The 18,311-nt window shown below is 44.4% G+C and overlaps 1 protein-coding gene across 1 annotated transcript in view; it reads left to right on the top strand.

Annotated features, from left to right (window-relative positions):
* Positions 1–18,311, top strand: part of MDGA1 (MAM domain containing glycosylphosphatidylinositol anchor 1) — a 386,593-nt gene that overhangs the window by 316,964 nt on the left and 51,318 nt on the right. Inside the window, exons 11-13 of the mRNA XM_084832471.1 lie at positions 1,025–1,202; positions 2,498–2,521; positions 16,950–17,102. Of these exons, the coding sequence (XP_084688597.1) occupies positions 1,025–1,202; positions 2,498–2,521; positions 16,950–17,102 (355 nt within the window). The remainder of the gene's footprint in view (positions 1–1,024; positions 1,203–2,497; positions 2,522–16,949; positions 17,103–18,311) is intronic.

Genomic DNA, 18,311 nt, shown 5'->3' with positions numbered 1-18,311 from the left:
CAGACTTCACCTTGGTTCTGCTACAAGACCTCACGTTGCTTCCATGAAACAGGTAGTGTGTTGCATGCTAGTATATGTGAAGGGTTTTGCCCCTGGAAGTATGTTCTTGCTTGGCTGAGATGGTAAGAGACCTCCTGACAAATAGAAAGACTGTGCTGTAGAGATGCCACGCAAATCTGTATCTGATGAGCATGTGTGCAGATGGGGCATGGCTGATTAAAAATAGGATTGACTGCAGCACCCTGTTGAATGTTACGTGGTGGCAAATCCAGCTTTCTTGCTCTGTAATTTGTGAAATGGTCCTGCTGCACAAAATACAAAATTCTCATATTCTGTCCACTTGAACCATTATCCAAACCCATTATTGGGTCTGACGGCCAAAATAAACATTACTTTAAAGACATAGCTAGCAGCTATGTTTGTTTGTTTTTTCATTTTTACTTCAGAGTAGGCATAGGGAGGCCAATCTGGATCAGGACCCTACATGTGGCACTTTAACCTTTCCATACACAGGGGAGGCAGGGGGTGCACCTGCAATTTTTATTACAAAATAGTGATCCATTTGCTTGATGGATTACTATTTTGCAGTAGAAATTGTAGACCTATACTGGGGTCCTGGTCCCGATCGAGGCCCTTGCACCTACTGTAGAGTAAAAATGAATGAAAGAAAGAACGATGTGGCTACTAACATCTTTAAAGTAACATCTGGTTTCGCCCTAAGTCTTTCACATTCCATGTTAAACATGAAGGCTGAAAATTGTTTTTTTTTTCTTTTTTAACCTCTGAGATTCTCAAAATTATCTTCCATATTTTAAAATTTAGCACTATGCCACATGTGCAGGAACATGCAAAGCACCTGACTGCAACCTTCACTCTGGATTACAGTCCTGATTGGCAAGAAGCAAGAAGAAAGCATGCCTGGACTAGGAAACCCAGAAGTGTCCTTCAATCTTCAGAGCTATTTACTTTGCCTAACCAGAGCTATTTACTTTGCCTAACCAGACTCTGATTTCTCTTTCTGCAGCTGAATCACAGGGACTTGCCCCCCAAATCCATATCTGTGCGGAAGATGGAAAAGGGCATGCTACAGGAACACCTCCTGACTGACCTGAAGGTGCCTCAGAGCTACGAAGTTCGCCTGACACCCATAACCCGTTTTGGGACTGGGGACATGGCTACCCGTGTCATCCACTACATAGAACGTGAGTGTCTCTTTCCCTACTTTATCTGATAAAGTGACTGGGGCCCTCTTTGAAACATAGTCTACAGAAAGTTTAGTGCTTTTGAGGCATTTTTCAGAATAACTCAAAAAAGGTTTGGGAAACCAAATGTTCACCACTATTGGGTGTGTTTGTTTGTTTATTACATTTGTACTCTGCTCTTCCTTCAAAGAGCATATCTGTGGTTCCTGGGCCTTCTTCCATTCAGGCAAAGCTCAGAGCCAGACCACCGCAGCAACAGCAGTCAATCTGCAATATGTGCTATCCAATTTACTCCCAACCATTAGATTCTTTGTTCTATTTGTATCCATGATTCCTTTGTCAATGGAAGGATACATAGAGAGACAATAATACGTAGTTCCATGAACTCAAGAGAGTTTGGGCACTGTATTCTGCTTAGAAGGGTGCAAAGTACTAAAGATTTTGTGAGCTTCAGCTCCAGTTCCTAAGGAGCACCAAATCCCCTTGCAACTCATCTATCAGGGTTCCCGATTACTTATCATGAGATATAAAACAGCCCACACTTATCTGTTCATTTCTGTACCATATACAACTTTGGTGGGATTGCACAGAGACTCAGAGTCTCGGAGTCAAATCCTCCATTTAATATGGGTTTTTATTTCTCCCATAGGAAGCTAAATCACAGATTTAGTCCTCTCCCCAAATCCTATTTCAGAAGGGATTTAATTTTATAATATGGTATCAGTTGCAACTGTTTCCACCTCCCAACCATTGGCCCACATTCTGGAGTTTTCTCAGGGAAAAACTACACAATGCGTTAAACACACAGCATATAGCTGATCCTAACATTTTTTTAACTTTCGTATAAATGTGCAGGGCCCCAATCCAGACCAGCAGCACAGTACATGGGTAGGGGGAGTTAAACCTTCCCAACCCAGATGCTTTCCCCCCTAAATTCACACACACATCCTTTGAAGGAGCTGAAGAAAGAAAAAAATCCATTGGCCCCAATGGAGTTTCCATAAGGTTCCATCAGTGAATAAGATGAGTATATTAAAACTACATCCCTTGTTCCTGAGCAAAAGAAGAACTTCATTTAGCCAGTCTCTTGTTTGTCCCAGGTTAAGAACCTGAATTACAGGTCTCTATACTCAATCCCAGATTCCAATCCTGGATGACAGAGTGCTCAGGGACATAAGTACTAATAATCCAATATCTTGGAAAGAGTTCAGACATTTTCTTGTGTTGTGTCTTTGTGTGCAATCATACAAATCTAATAATAATCTTATTACCTCTGTTTCTGTTTCCTTTCCCAGCAATCAGCTACCCCAACCCAGTAGGTAAGTGCTGATAATGCCCCATGCTCTGTTTATCCACCTTTTTGTATACTGTCCCTTAGGTTCAGTATTGGTGCTTTCCTCAGAGCAAGGCATTGTGGGCTTGGTGTGTGCCACCAAAGAGGCAAGGTACTTCTTCACACAGAGCGTAGTTAAACTATGGAATTCACCTCGACAAGATGTAGTGATTTGGGTGGCTTTAAAAGGCAGATTCATTCAGGGTTTGGGTAATGACATTTAAAGACCTAAGTGGCTTGGGACCTCGATATTTGAGGGAGAGCCTCTCCCTATATATGCCTGTCCGTTGGAGGGGCCCTCCTCTGCGTCCCACCAGTGCAAGACATACACCATGATGGGACATGGGAGAGAGCTTTTTCTGCTCTAGCGCCCCGGTTGTGGAATGCCCACCCCTTGGAGGCCTGATTGGCGCAGACATTGGTCTCATTTCGGCTCCAAGTAAAAACATGGCTTTTTACCAAAGCCTTTGAGGGCTCCATGCATTCCCTAAAGTAGCACACCATTTTAACTATGTTATTGTTTTAGATTTTAATTGGTATTAACTTGTTTTATGGCTCAATATGTTTTTAGCTGTTTAAATTATTTATTGTTTTATACTGCTTAAATTGATTTTCTCTGTACGCCGCCCTGAGATCTTAATGATATAGGGTGGGATACAAATGTTTTAAATAAATAAAAAATGTAATACATTCCTGGAGGAGAAGGCTATCAGTGGCTACTAGTCCTGATGGCTATGTGCTACCTCTAGTATCAGATGCAATATGCCTATGGACACCAGTTGCTGGGGAACGTGGGCAGGAGGGTGCTGTTGCACTCATGTCCTGCTTGTGGGCTTCCTGTGGGCAGCTGGTCCACCACTGTGTGAACAGAATGCTGGACCTTGGTCTGATCCAGCATGGCCCTTTTTATGTTTTTACATTCTGAAGGTGCTCTCCAGGGCCACCTCACCCTCAGTGCCTTGCTCTGAGCAAGGACCCCTTCTTTGCTCAGAGCATGGGTGCACTGGAGACTCCTGCAGGAACATTGCTGGCTCATTTCCTGTAGCATTAAATACTGTTTAAAGTTAAATAGTATTTGCCACAGCAACAAAAGCAGCGGTGGCAGCACTCCATGGTGGGCAGGCTGTGGCAGCTGGAGAGGTGCAGTGGCCGCAGCAACAGGCAGCCCTGCAGGCCGCAGATGGGAAAAGGCAACCTGCTGCCCTCCTGAGCCACCACCTGAGCCTCAAGGCTCACTGTGGTTCATGGTAGAGCAGGCTCCATTTTCACCATCAACATTTAATATTTATTACTTTTCTAATATGTGCCAGGCTTTTCTGAAAGAAAGCAGACCAATTCCTTTCCTGCAGGTTCACAGTCTAAACAGTATGAGGCAAAAAAAAAAAAAAAAGAGTGGAGCTGGAGTGAAAGTGCTTGTGTGTGTGTGTGTACACACATGCACATGCATACATAAACACATACATACACACACACACACACATACATACACACACAGACACTTTCACTCCAGCTGTCCTCTCAGTTTTTGCCTCATATCTGCAGACCTACCTAGCATCTGTGACAACTGAAATAAAAAATTATATCTGTGTAACCTAGACATAAGTTTGTAATATTCCTGTCTATATTTTATATTTTACATTTTATATTTATTATGCTCTATGTTTTTATTGTAATGCGATGTAAATGTGCCATATACGATCGATAGATAGATGATAGATAGATAGATAGATAGATTAGATAGATAGATAGATAACCTAGCATCTATTAAAGCCACCTATACCAGAGGCCAAGTTCCGCATCAAGTTCAAAAGATTTGACCCCGGTACTTAATGTTAAAGTCTGACTCTATTCACAACGTTCTTATTGAGCTTTGTTGAACTCTCATTGTCTTCAAAATGCCAGATCCCAGGTGTTTAAGATGAACAGGATGATTCTAAGAGAAAGGGATTATTTGGGATAGTTTCAGAAAGAAATGGTGAGCTCACCCATAGAATCATTAAAAGTTAACACATCTTTATTTAGAAAAGTGAAAACCAGAGCTGGATAAAACCTTGGAAATATGGAGAAACTTCTGCTTTGGTTCTGGCTTTGAATATTTTTTGTCTATAGAAAGGCATTGTATGAATGAATGATTTAAAAAAAAATATCAGTGCAGGCGTTTTGTTTCTGGACCCACAGCTAATCTGCTTTCAGATGCTACAAAATCTTTCTCAGCTTACTCTGGGCATAAATGATTATCCTACAAACGCAGGCAATTAGCCAGATCAGATTGCTCAACTGCCCCAGTGTCTTATGGGTCAACTCGAGTTAGACATCACAAATCAGCCAACCAGAACACACATTCCCTGTGCCCATGTTGAGCCTACTCTTAAGTAGGACACAAAAAAAGTCCTACAACTCCCAGCAATCCCCAGCCAGCATGGAGTTGTAGGACTTTTTTCTGTCTAAAAATGCATAGGATTGGGCCTTCAGTAAACAAAAGGAGCTGCCTCGTACCAAGTTGCACTGTTGCTCCAGCCAGCCCAGTGCTGCCTTATCTGACTGGCTGCCCCTCCCCAAGGTCTGAGAAACAGGTTCTTCCCACCCAGCCCTGCTAGTGCTACCCGAATTCCTTTGAACTAGAAAGGCCAAGAATTGAACCTGAGACCTTGTGCTCCACCAAAAGATATGCTCCCTGCCAGGGGCGTCATTAAGAAGAGGCCCACCTGGGCACACTCCCCAGATCTTTTTTGAGCTGTACTCATTGCCATTTTTTTTTAACATTTTCCCGTTGACTTGCACTGGAAAATAGAAACGGCCATAACCTTTTCAGTTTGTATGATAAATACATGAAATTTGGCAATCTCGTAGCCCCTGTGGAGCTGACTGAACCTACCCAATTTCAGGCAGTTAGGTTCCTGGGGTTTTGTGCTATTCACAGGTAAAATTTGCTATTTTCAAGAAAATCTGTCAAAGCAAAGAGTAGGGATGTACGAAACCACTTACCTGTTTCATAAGTGGCATCCACAGTGGGGGGGAGGCGCTCCAACCCTCCCCCCAGAATCCTCCCCGGCCGGTTCCGCAGAGCCGCTGGCCAGGTACATCCGCAGCCAGACATCCGGCTACGGCAGGTCTGCAAACGCAAATGGTGGCCAGCATAGCGGCCACCATTTGCTGCTGCAGCCCAGCAGCAGCCAGAGCTGCCGCCGCCACCAGAACAGCCGCCAGAGCTGTAGCCGCCGCTGTCGCCACCATCGTCGCCAGAGTAGATAGGCTTCGTTCTGGGGGGCTTCCATGGGATGGTGGGGCGGGTTGCTCCGTTCCGCCACAGATTCCGGGGGGCCAAATTCACTGGAATTCAGCCTCCCTGGCATCCGTGGCGGAATTCTCTGACATCCAGCCCCTATAGAGCTGGCTGAATCTGCCAAATTTCAGACAGTTAGGCCTAGTGGCTTTTGTGCTAGTCACAGGTAAAATTTGCTTTTTTCAAGAAAATGTATCAAAGCAAAAAGCTATAATTTTTCTGTGCTTCCACATATGTTCATGGAATTTGGGGACCTGGCAGCCCATATGGAATTGACTGAACCTGCCAAATTTCAGACAGTTAGGTCCAGTGGCTTTTGTACTAGCCATGCGTAGAGTTTCCTTTTCTCACAGACTAAAACAAGAAGTAAAAACTGTCAAGCCACACAGGGGATTAGAGATCCTAATCAGAAGGTGTATAAAATGACCATTAGGAGGTCACTATCCCTAATCTCTGGTGTAAGTTTTTTCTGAGGTGCAAAAAACTTCTCTCCCCTTGCTTTTCTGCTCTTACATGAACTAATGTTGGGAGCTTGCTTGCAATGAAATTTTGAAGAGGGAGAAGGAAGAGAAGAAAGAGCTCCTTGTGAAATACTGCTATTACACACAGCATCTGATTTTACTGCCCCAAACTGGAACCTCTGGATTGTGCAGAAGTTTGGTAGCTTCAGTACAGCAAAGGATCCAATCAACCTCCACAAACTTCTTTCTCCCCCTCCACTTTGTTGTTCAGTCGTTAAGTTGTGTCCGACTCTTCGTGACCCCATGGACCATAACACACCAGGCCTTCCTGTCCTCCGCTCTCTCCGGAGTGTGCTCAAGTTCATATTCATTGCATCGGTGACACTATCTAGCCATCTCATCCTCTGCCATCCCCTTCTCCTTTTGCCTTCGATCTTTCCCAGCATCAGGGTCTTTTCCAGGGAGTTTTCTCTTCGCATTAGGTGGCCAAAATATTTGAGCTTCAGCTTCAGTATCTGTCCTTCCAATGAGCACTCAGGCTTGATTTCCTTTTGGATTGACTGATCTGACCTCCTTGCAGTCCAGGGGACTCGTAAGAGTCTTCTCCAGCACCACAGTTCGAAAGCATCAATTCTTCGGCGCTCAGCCTTCCTTGTAGTCCAGCTCTCACAGCCATACATTACTACTGGGAAAACCATAGCTTTGATTATACAGACCTTTGTCAGCAAGGTGATGTCTCTGCTTCTTACTATGCTGTCTGGGTTTGCCATAGCTTTCCTCCCAAGGAGCAAGCGTCTTTTAATTTCATGACTACAGTCACCGTCTGCGTTGATCTTGGAGCCCAAGCAATAATTTCTCCTAAATAGCTGTAGGACTCAAATTATTCCAAAAGGAGGGTTAGGACTATGTGGCATCATAATCGAGGAACTGCTGAGACTTTTAAATAGGTTCTACAGTTTTCAAAAAAGCTAGAAAAAGCCCTCAGCCACCTCACCTCATAAAGTTAATTTAAGTACGTGCAATCCTTACAAACCCTCCACAGCCTCCTAAATTCCTCTGAAGTACCACCTCTCTGAAAGGAGCCACTTGGCTTAGGGAATTCTCTCTATCCCCCAACCCGTGCACATTTCCAATCACCATTCTTCTTTTCTTCTTTCTTCCCGTATCCTATTCTTTCTTTCTCTTCTTTATTCCACCCAGAGCATACCTTGGGGAATTCTTCAAGAGAATTCTCTTTGGTGGCAAGAGAAGTTCTGACCTTTATTTGACTTTATACAAACAGACAAGAAGGTTTGTTTTTCTCCTTCTCCTCACTCAAGTCTTTGAGAAAAGTGGGTTCACATGGTTGCAGAGGACTAAATCTGGGGCTGTTTTGTTTGGCAGTTGCCATTCTCCAGCAATAGGAAGGGCTGCAGGTCAGTGGCAGAGCACATGCTTGGCATAGAATCATAGAAACATAGAATAGTAGGGTTGGAAGGGGCCTACAAGGCCATCGAGTCCAACCCCTTGCTCAATGCAGGAATCCAAGTCAGAGCATCCCTGACAAATGGCTGTCCAGCCCAGAACTCTTGGCACAAATGAAGTTATGGGGAGGAAGATACAATGAGAGCTTGTGCATAACAAGGAGGAGGTAGAAGAGAGTTGCACAAAACAAAACATCTGTTTTTATGAGGAGTTGCTGGAGGATGGTAGAATGAGGAGGGATGGTTGCATGGAGGGGTTTTGAATTGGTAGGGGGAGAATGTAAGTGCTCAGTGGTGGAAAAAAAGCATTCTGTATATGCTCAGAGGCACTCTCTATTTAAGAACATAAGAAGAGCCATGCTGCATCAGACCATGGTCCATCTAGTCCAGCATTCAGTTCACATAATGGCCAACCAGATGCCCATGGGAAACCCACAAGCAGGACATGAGTACAATAGCATTTTCCCACCCATGTTCCCCTGCTGCTAACACTGGTGAAATGTAAATAAATTCTAGTGATTCTAAATGTTCATGCATATATATCCTTCAGAAACTCTGCAGGTTTCTTTCCTGGGAGACATCTCTAATGATCTGTTCATTTTTATACAAATTTACCCAAAAACTATTGGGGAAGGGGTGAAGGGAAGGGAAAGCAAATCCCTCCCTCCCCCAAATTGGAGAACTCCCCTTCCACATGAAATGCTGCACCTATCCTTCTGAAACTTTGCTGGTTTCTTACTTAGGGACAACTGTAGGCTGTCTGTAATGTTCAGAACAATGGTCCACAAGGAAAATAGGGAGATAAGTTAATCCTCCTTTGGAGACCTCAAAATGTCAAGGCCAGCCTTGCACAAAAACCCTTGTGGGTATCATTCTGAAATTTGGTAGGCATGATCTCCTCTGACGGGGCAATGAATCCTGAAATTTTTATCCAATTCTTTCGAGTAATAAGGATGTTATTGGCAGTTCCCTTTAAAAGAAAATAAAAATATAAACCCTGCACCTATTTTTTTCTGACATTGGGCGAGTGTAATCCCTTTCTAGGGCTACTATGCCTGAAATGATCATCCAGTTCTGACCAAGATAAAAAGTTAGGTTTTTTTCTAATTTCCCATGGTAGTCAACAGGAAGCATAAAGACTCATTTTTCCAAACCTTGACTCAGGTTTAGTGCTGAGCTGAAGTGGTCTGACTACAAATTGGCCTGAGCAGAAGCGGGGTGTTTTCCAAAACGCTGAATCGGGGTCTGAGCTGAAGTGTGTGGGGGGGGGGGGGCCAGTGCACACAGTATGTATGTATGTATGTATGCAATTTATATACACATGCAAGCATACCACATGCACACACCACACACACGAGACGCGCTTAGACTCAGATATATTATATATAGATATAGATGCAAATTTGTGTTATGGGCCTATGCCCCGGATCTTTTAAGAACCTAGCAACGCCCCTGACCCCTGCTAAAGGGAAGAGTGTTTTCCCTTAGACGTGCTTCAGTTTCTCAGCTGTCATGATTTGAAGGCTGCTGCATTCCTTTTTTACCCCCGTCTGCTGGCAATTCTACTGAAACCCCATTGGGAAATGGTAAAGAAAATGTTAGCATCGTGTTCTGGGTTCCATGAACTCATTCACCTCAAATGCAGCTCAGAAAGGTGGCCCCACCTTGGAGCTCTGGCAGTATTTTCTCCCACTCTTTCCGTTTGTATTCATTTTCGTGTAATGTTCTAGAAGCCCCTCTACTTAAAAGCATATACCTATACTGTTTTTCATTATGAGGAATGTTTTGTGCTATTGTATACTGTTCTTTTTTTAAAAAAAAAAAAAAGAAAAGAAAACCAACCTTTCTTTTCTTAATTGACTCAGCAAAGGCCCATCTAGTCACATGTTTCAGCTTGCAAATCAAACAGGATGTTTGCAAAATGTGAGCTGTCCCTCACAATTAGCTATGTATTTGTTACATGATGAGCTCTGGGTGGCAGTCAGTCTCCCATCCGTACGCCAGGCATACCCAGGCCACGTTGGCTGCATTAGCTGTGCAACTTTACCATGTGCACTATGTTTTTTTAATATGCATATTGTATTGACTTTCATTGTTGTGAACTGGCCCCAGGAGCTATTTGGCTGTTGGGTGGGGTGTTAATAATACTATTAATGATACTATTTTTAACAACAACAAATCATCTATAATAATTAAAGTGGATGTGTATCAGTCTGTCTATCTGTCCACATCTCCAGGACCATGAAACCTAGACACCTGAAACATGGCACGCAGACTAAGGGACCTAGAAGTGTGCACCTTGGAGTTTTTTGATTTTTTAAAATGTATCTGTTAATTTTAATTAATAATGCCCATGTGTACGTTTGCAGTGCCATCTTCAGGGACTGGGTGGCAGACTTCCAATGCATACCTTTGCAGTTGATAGAATCTGAAGCCAGGAGGGAGTAGTCCCCGGGAAAGAGTTAGACAGCTGTCCCCTCCCCCTGCTGTGGGGCATCCACCCTTCAGGGGAGTGGAGTGGACAGACCCCTTCCTCAGGGGGTTATAGCGGTGCACCATGGCAGGAGCAGTGCCTAGAGGTGCCAGCAGGCATGGCTTCACTCAGATGGTGAGGGAACAACGTGTCCAACTTTGACACCTGCATAACTTTGTTTGAAGGCTTCACTGTATCAGAGTAAGGACTGTTCAAAGTCAGGTAAACCAGGTCCATTTGCTAGAAATGAATGAATGAATGAGCCGTCGGATCATACTCAGGGATATCCCAAGTCCCTCCTGCCATTTCAATTTTGTTCTGTTTTCCATTTCAGTTTTGTTTTCCAAAGACCAGCTCGATTTTATGACTTTTTATTGGCTGCCATTTCAACAGTGTCAGTGGCATTTACAATGTCTGCACACAAAAGCGGACTTCCCAAGGAGGAGGTGGATTTTCAAGCCCCAGCTGACCAGTCACATGACTGTCCCTATGCATAAGTAGCCATACACACTCACCCTTTCTATCATTCTGTTGAAATGGATAGACTGATTAACATGAGCCAAAGGGTGGTCTGAATAGATGAGACTCTCACTGTGTATCTTCCTTCACCCCATTTACTAAAAGCAGCCTTATGAGGCTGCAACCGGGAGGGTGCTGTTGCACTCATGTCCTCCTTCTGGGTTTCCTTCTGGCAGCTGGTTGGCCACTGTGTGCACAGAATGCTGGACAAGATAGACCTTTGGTCTGATCCAGCATGGCTCTTCTTATGTTCCTATTAAGTTTTATACAAGGAAGCGGGGGGGGGGGTGTATGGGATGGTTAACCCTTTTCCCTCTGGTTATTATTCTGCTAAAAAAAATGCACACGTGTGCATGAGCGTGCCCATACAAAAGCTGCTTCTTCCTCCATTGTCAGGGGACCTGCTGTTACGTAAGAGTAACGCTGAAGTCCTCTCAGCCTGTTAAGGTGTCCAGGGAGGCATGAGCCTGGCTAACACTGGGTTATAGGACTACTATGTAAAGGCAACTGTACCTCAGTCTCTTTGGCCATCCCTGTTTTATGAAGGGGCTCCATTCCATTGTTAGGGATGGGAGAATCAGCAGGCTTGAGTTCGCCAAAGTACTCTGAGGTCCACCTCGAAGCTCAGAAGCCCATTCCTGATTGTGAGCTTCACCCGCTTTCTTAAAATGCACATCCAAATGTGTATTTTTATCCCATTAACTAAAGTGTGAAAACACGCATTTTCCCAAAAAGCTCATTTCTCTAAAGTATGCATTTTTTAAAAGTATGCATTTTGCAATACTTTACAAACTCGGAAATGTGCAATTTCGGGTTGCAAATGGGGTATGTTCTGGTCTTAAATGAACAGAAACAAAATTCTCACACATCCTACCCATGATGGATAGAAATTAATTTCATGGCCAAGTTCTGGAATTCAGCTGGAATCTTCCCCTTTGGTACTCAGCTATGTGTAGAACCTCTAAATTATTTTCCCCTCCTCCCACACTAAATTCCATAGCTGCCCTTTGAGGGGAATTATGTGTGTGTGTGGTGGCTTATAAGGGTGGAGGAGCCATTTCACATGGTTGCCCAACTAAGTCTCAGGCACAGATGTCCCGTGCTGTAGATTTTGAAAGATTAAATGATTAATGCCTGTAGCAGCCTGATCCAGGGGCACATAATGTTGATTAATTTACAGACTCAGAGAATCACTTAATATAATTATTTCTTCATCCATTTTTTCTTTGGCTAATAAGACGTTCATGCTTAATGTTATTAGGGCTTGCATGGGTTGTACAACATCATCTGGCCAGAGAGACTGAGAAGGAGGGAGAGGCAGTACTTACTTTCCAGGCACCCTGAAATTAAAGAGCAACAAGCCCGACCATAACAAAGCTAAATCTAATTCTGAGGAATTATTTTACTCCATTCCTGCTTTGACTGGCTCCCTGATTATTTGTGGTCATTAAAGTTCCCAGCTGATGTTTTTTCCCCTTCCTCTTTTTCTTTTTTGCTTTTAAATAGATTTAGAACACCACCACTAATGCCCTGATCAAATTCCAGTTCTGCTGATTACATTCTACTTCCCTAACCCCCCCCCTTCCATTCCATTTCTGAAATGTTTGATTAGTTGTTCCTGTGTGTTTTTAAACAGATGCTATGCTCTAGCCTACAAGTGGCAAGTGAAGGGATTCTTGGATTGCACGAGTTGCAGAATGTCTCTGAATACCAGTTGCTGGAGAACATGAGCAGGAGGGTGCTATGGCACTCATGCTCATGCCCTGTCAAGGTTCCAAGCCCTCCCACTGAATAGTGAGGCAACAGAGACTCGATCTGCAATCCACAAAGTCTTTATTCAGTTAAAACACATATTCACACCTGTAGCACCTGTGAAAGCTGTCCTCTAAGCCTAATTAACTAAACAAGCAAGGCAGTTGCCTGTCTACTAAATGAATGGTTTCCCACAATGCCCGATAGGCTTTTACTGGACTCCTCCTTCAGGGAGGGACCTCCTGACCCAGCTTCTGATGTGCAGCCAGTCTGACAAACCACCTCCCCTCAACTCCTCCCACGCGGACTCTGGGATCTGTCAATTCTGGTGCTCCCTTCCCCGCTGACAAAGGCCGAGTTCCTATGGGGGAGGGGGAAGATGGTATCTGAACCTTGGCCTCCTGCTTGATAAGCTCCTGGGAAGATTCATCCCTGACTCCTGGAGAGTTTTGGGGAAAGTCCTCCCCAACTCTCTGTCTCGACTGTGCTTCTTCTAGCTCTGCCTCTGAATCTGACTCAGAATCTGCAACCAAACCAGGGAGCCTGGGTTCCATCCTGACATGCCCAATTTGTGGGCTTCCCATAGGTATCTGGTTGGTCACTCTTTGAGAACAGACTGCTGGACCAAATATAGGCCTTTGGTCTGATCTAGAAGGGCTCTTCTTATGTTCTTCGCTACCAGTCTCACAGTTCAACTAATTCAAGACCACTTGTTGTAATTCTAAGAGTCTAGATATATAAAGCAAACTTCTGCTGCAAAATGTGAACCAGGATGAAGCAGCTGACATATGGAGTGCGCACATGCTCAGTGCAAAGATACAGCAATGGGTTATTGGGATGCATCTCTGTTCACCTAGCCAGCCAACAAACAGTTGTCAGCTTTGCCAGTGCTAATAACCTCTTTGGTAGGTCTGAATTAAAACCTCCTCTTCCTCCCCAGATGGGTAAAGCATGGAGGTGATTTAGTTCTCCAAACATATTGGTGGCCTCATGCTGATAAGACTGGCCATCGGTTCAGTCCTGCGAACTCCCGTCCCTTCCAGAGTTGAGAACACTGTTTTGTCTGTGCTGAGCATAATGCGTGCTTGGGGCAGGCGAACGTTGTCATTGTGCAGTGTCAAAGATTCTCTAATGGTAACATAGTTTATGATTTTAATCATGCTGCACGACCGTAGTGTTGCACTGCATCTCACTGCCGTAGCTTCTCTTTTCCTTTTGAATACAATTTTTAACTGCAGCTTTGATACTTGTTTTAATTTGTTTTAGCAATAAACTGAAATTTGTAGAACTGGTGTGGGGGACGTGAATTAATTTCTGGTAAATCTTGCCTTCTGGAGTGGGGTGGGATGGGGTGGGGAGAAGGAGCTTTGCACTGGGTGAACTTCAAAAACATCCTGTCCTCTGATGGCCTGGTTCTGTTTGTGAGCTAGGATTGTGGTTAGAGCCGCAAAGCCATTGCATCAACCTCTGGCTGCAACTGCAACGTAGGTGGTGTTGGAATTATCAGGCCTAGTGCAGTGGCCTTTCATGCCATTCTCTGCTGCGGGACTCTGTGTGTGTCTTGATCAACACTGCGAGTGCTGGAGCTCAGCCATCTCATTCACAAAACTCCTTGGAAGAGCTGCTAAGCAGCTGCTGTCTTGCCTCGGTTCCTGCCTCTCAGATCTGGACACAAAACAGATCAAATAAACCGCAGAGACAGTTCCTGCGATTCCCAGAGCCTCAGATCTCTTGCGTGCATGTCCCTCTTCTCCTCCAGCTCCAGATGCTGGGCAGTCCCTGGCACTCAGCACTACAAACAGCAGCTAATTTGGATTAGGATGCTAATTAGAAATGAATGGACCGCGTAGAGAGCACTTAGTCAGGGTTAATTAGCAGTTAAGTGGCCAGCCAAGCTCCCTTTGGCTGCTGCATTCACTTGCAGGAGCTCTCCAGCCAGCTGAGTCTCCACGGGACCCTCCGTGCTCCAGCACTCAGCAGAGCTTCACTGGGGAGCAGGCCTTCAGACCTGGTCACTGAGCCGCTGTAAACGACTCCTTCAGGTGCAGTCCACAGCCTCCCTGGATGAGCACAGGCAGGCCTCTGCAAACGGCAGCTCTGGATGTTAAAAGCAGGCACAGAAGCTAATGCGGAATCATATCATGTGCCCTTCAGTACTAAGGGCTGGAAGTGAAGGAAGCCAAATACAGACTGAGAAAGAAAGCAAGAAAAGACTGCAAGCACCTATTCCGTATTTCAAAAAGATCTTTTCAAACACACACACTTAACCTGATCCAGGGACAATCTAAGGCTCAGCCCCCAAGAGCTTTCCTCTTCATTTCAGTAGAGGGCCTGATCCTTCAGCATGTTTCCACATGTGTCAGTTGAGTCCTCCACTTAAATGAACAGGGCCCCCTGCATGGAGGGCCAGACTGGGACCTCAGGTGGACTGGATTTGGCCCACAGGCCTGAGCTTCTGCAGCCCTGCTTTATATGTACAATGAGCACTCACAGAACTCCTCATTGGAGTAATTAACTGAGCCCAAGGAGCAAACGCTGACCATCTACAGCCACGTCACCCATTTTTATGTCTTTGCACTTGTTCCTGTTGCTTTGTGCAGTGCTTTCAAGACTCTAGTGGTTTAAATGTAAGGCTGTCCACTTCTTCCCAGATTGTTCCTCTTGTTTCATCATACCCCATTATTTGCTTCAGCAAACTCCATACAAGAGCAACCGTTTTCCCTCCACATTTTCTCATTCTTGTTTATAACGTGAGACTTTCACCCAGTGACTGAAGTATAGGCAGGAGGAATGTGTGGTAATGAAATCCTCAACCCTGACCCATGACTCCCCCTGCCAAATTTGCACCAAATTATGCCCTTTGTGCTATCTATCTATCTATCTATCTATCTATCTATCTATCTATCTATCTATCTATGGTTTTTAAACCACCTTTCAGGATAAATTATCCTCCCAAGGCAGTTTACAAATAGTAAAACAAAATAATAAAATTACAAGTTATTAGACAATAAAATAACAAAATAGCAATATTAAAATAGCAGCAGCAAATAAAAACAGTAGCTATGGGGGCTGTTACATAAGTCAAAGGAGGGCTGGGCCTCCTCTTTTCCCCACCCCATCTCTCTTCACGGCTGTGGTGAGTTTTAAGTGATTCCACTGAAGTTCTCATGCTACTTGCCATACGATAAATAAATAAATCTCATGCTACTGGACCTTTTCTCATCTATTTAGCCTAGAATTCCACCCTTTTATGTGCTGTTGTTCAGCCCTTTTGAATCTCCTGCAACTATGCTCATATATTTCCTTATTCATAAACAGCTAGTAGTAACCTGTGAAGATTCACAGATGTATTGGGGAACCCAAAAAGTTGGAGAGCTGGCTTCTGAAGAGTGTGTGCAGCTTCCCACAACCTGAAGCACTGAAAAGCCAGAACATGCAGACATGCAGACATACAGTTATTTATTGTATTACTGAAATTTATATTCTGCTTTCCACAGAGTTATCAAGCAGTGAATATACAGTGTCATGACCATCAAAACCAACAATAAAACATAAGAATAAAACTACACAGTAATAAATAAATGCTAAGCAGCAGTAAAATCACACACTCTGCTGTGTTCTACAGACCACTTGTGCTGCTGCAAGTTCTCCTGAGGCAAACCATAGGAGTATGTGGCACCATCAGCTGTGCTCCCTCTGAGCGCAGATATCGGCCAGGGACATAGTGAGTGAGTCAGTCCCTAGGGTAACATGAACCCAGGTTGTTTAGGGCTTTAACATGAGTAGGCATCTCCAATACTTTTGGCTATGTCTTCTCCAGCAGCCAATAGTATTAGAGAGCCAGAGGTTAGAGAAGCCCACTTTGGTCTCCAGCACACTTCTACTTGGACTTGCTAAGTACATTCACAGCTTCAGTGCTGAAGAACCGGAGAATGAAAAACATATGCATCCATTTAAGCTCCAGTTCTCCGATCCTTGAAACAGTGAATATATGTACGTATCGTTTATGACATAAACTTTATGTCATATACCCACTGGTCCATGACAGGCAACAGGGTTTTTTTAGTACTTCAGTAGTCATCTGGGGAAATGTTTAGAAAGCATTTCAAAAACAAATCTACATGTTGTCTGCTTTAATTGGACATATCGATCATACCAATATGAAGTGTCTGATCAGCATATCTGTACACAGGCAGGGAGTTCCTCACTGGTATATAGATTTTATTCTCTCCCACATTTATTCATTGCCAAAAAAGAAAGAAAGGATTATTCATTTAGTTTCTGTGCCTTCTTCCTGGTGACTACCTTGTAACAGGAGCTGCTGTTTGCCTCATAAACTAGTGTTATAATCTCACTGCAGAAGTCTAAATATTACAAAGGCAGTTATTTTTGCCTCCTGCATGCTCCACCAGACAAGGACATTTTGGAAATAGTTACTGATTAGCTTCCCTTCCTGCCTACAGGTAACACCTGCCACTTTGAAGATGAGAAGATCTGTGGTTATACACAGGACACGTCAGACAACTTCGACTGGATTCGTCAAAGCAGTCTAACGCATGATCCCAAGCGCTCTGCCAACACAGGCCCAACTATGGATTTCAGTGGGACACCAGAAGGTATGTAGGCTTCCAGATTCCTATTTTTCAGCTTTGGAAAGTTATGCTCCCTGCAACTTCCTAATCCTGATTGCTATACCAATGAGACTTTTAGCAGGATGGAGGTGGCGGGGAGGAGACCTTGAGGTCCATTAGTCACCACTCCATACTAGGTTTCCTAGCAATCAGCCTCATCCACATGCTCATCTGCTTACTTTTTATTTACTGACTCTGATTCCATCCCCTTCAGATTTCTATCTTCCACCCATCTTACTCCTCCTGCCTCTCATGTCCATGCTGGAAGCTGGAATACTGCAGCATCTGTTGAATCTTAACATCCTGCAGCTCAATCCTTTCTTCTTCCTCCCCTATTACATCCATCCCCTCCCTGCCCCCTCCCATGCCTGACACCCTCAGATTCTCATGTAGCAGACATCTCTACATCATAAGCAGTGCTCTGAGGGTTTGCAGAAGTTAGAGAGAACCGTTGGCTCTGGATTTTGCAAAGCCCTCTCCAGGACCAATTTAGCTTTCAGTATCACGCTCCACCTTGGGAACTGGGGATAAAATTGATTGGCTTTACACACACATGCACACACATCTGCTCTCTATTGGGCATGGGGAGCAGGCGGTTAATTTGCATGTTTCTTATTCACATTAAATACCCAATTAAAACTCCCACAGCTTTGTTTAGGGGAATCAGGAGAGCATTAGTCCTTGTTACTGGCTAATTGCCTGCTGCCAAATGTCCTTGTTCCATTGATGCTTACTTTGAAGTCACAGAAGAGAGGAGCAAGTGGGCGGCAGCAGCAGCAGCACCAGTGGCAGCAGGGTGGGGGTGTTTAAACCCTCAGAAATGGCTAGGCTGGCTTCTGAAGCAGACGTCCACTGAAATCTCCAGCCTGCTGTGCCAGGATCTGCTGGGATGCAATCCATGAGAAGCTTTTGCAAAGAGATTATTTTACCACTGCAAGCAGTGTTGCCCAATTAATGGGGGGGGGGGCCTATTCAACCTACCACCTTATTCTGCCACCTCTCTTGACCCATACACATGCCATTTGGGGTAGTAGCTGTAGGCATTCCAGTCCTGACTCCGTGTGTACAGTAACTTAAGGAAACATGCCAGGAGCAACTACAAGCAGCAGAGAGACCTGAAGGGACAACAGCAACGGGAAGACAGGAGAGGATCAGCAGGCCATTTGGAAGAGCTCCCTGAGTGACGTGCCTGCC

The sequence above is a fragment of the Heloderma suspectum genome, chromosome 1, assembly GCF_057233095.1.
Source record: "Heloderma suspectum isolate Gila_16-S chromosome 1, 16-S_ref, whole genome shotgun sequence".
Taxonomy (NCBI): Eukaryota; Metazoa; Chordata; class Lepidosauria; order Squamata; family Helodermatidae; genus Heloderma; species Heloderma suspectum.
The sequence above is the reverse complement of the archived record's forward strand: the minus strand, read 5'-3'. Positions and strand labels throughout refer to the sequence as shown.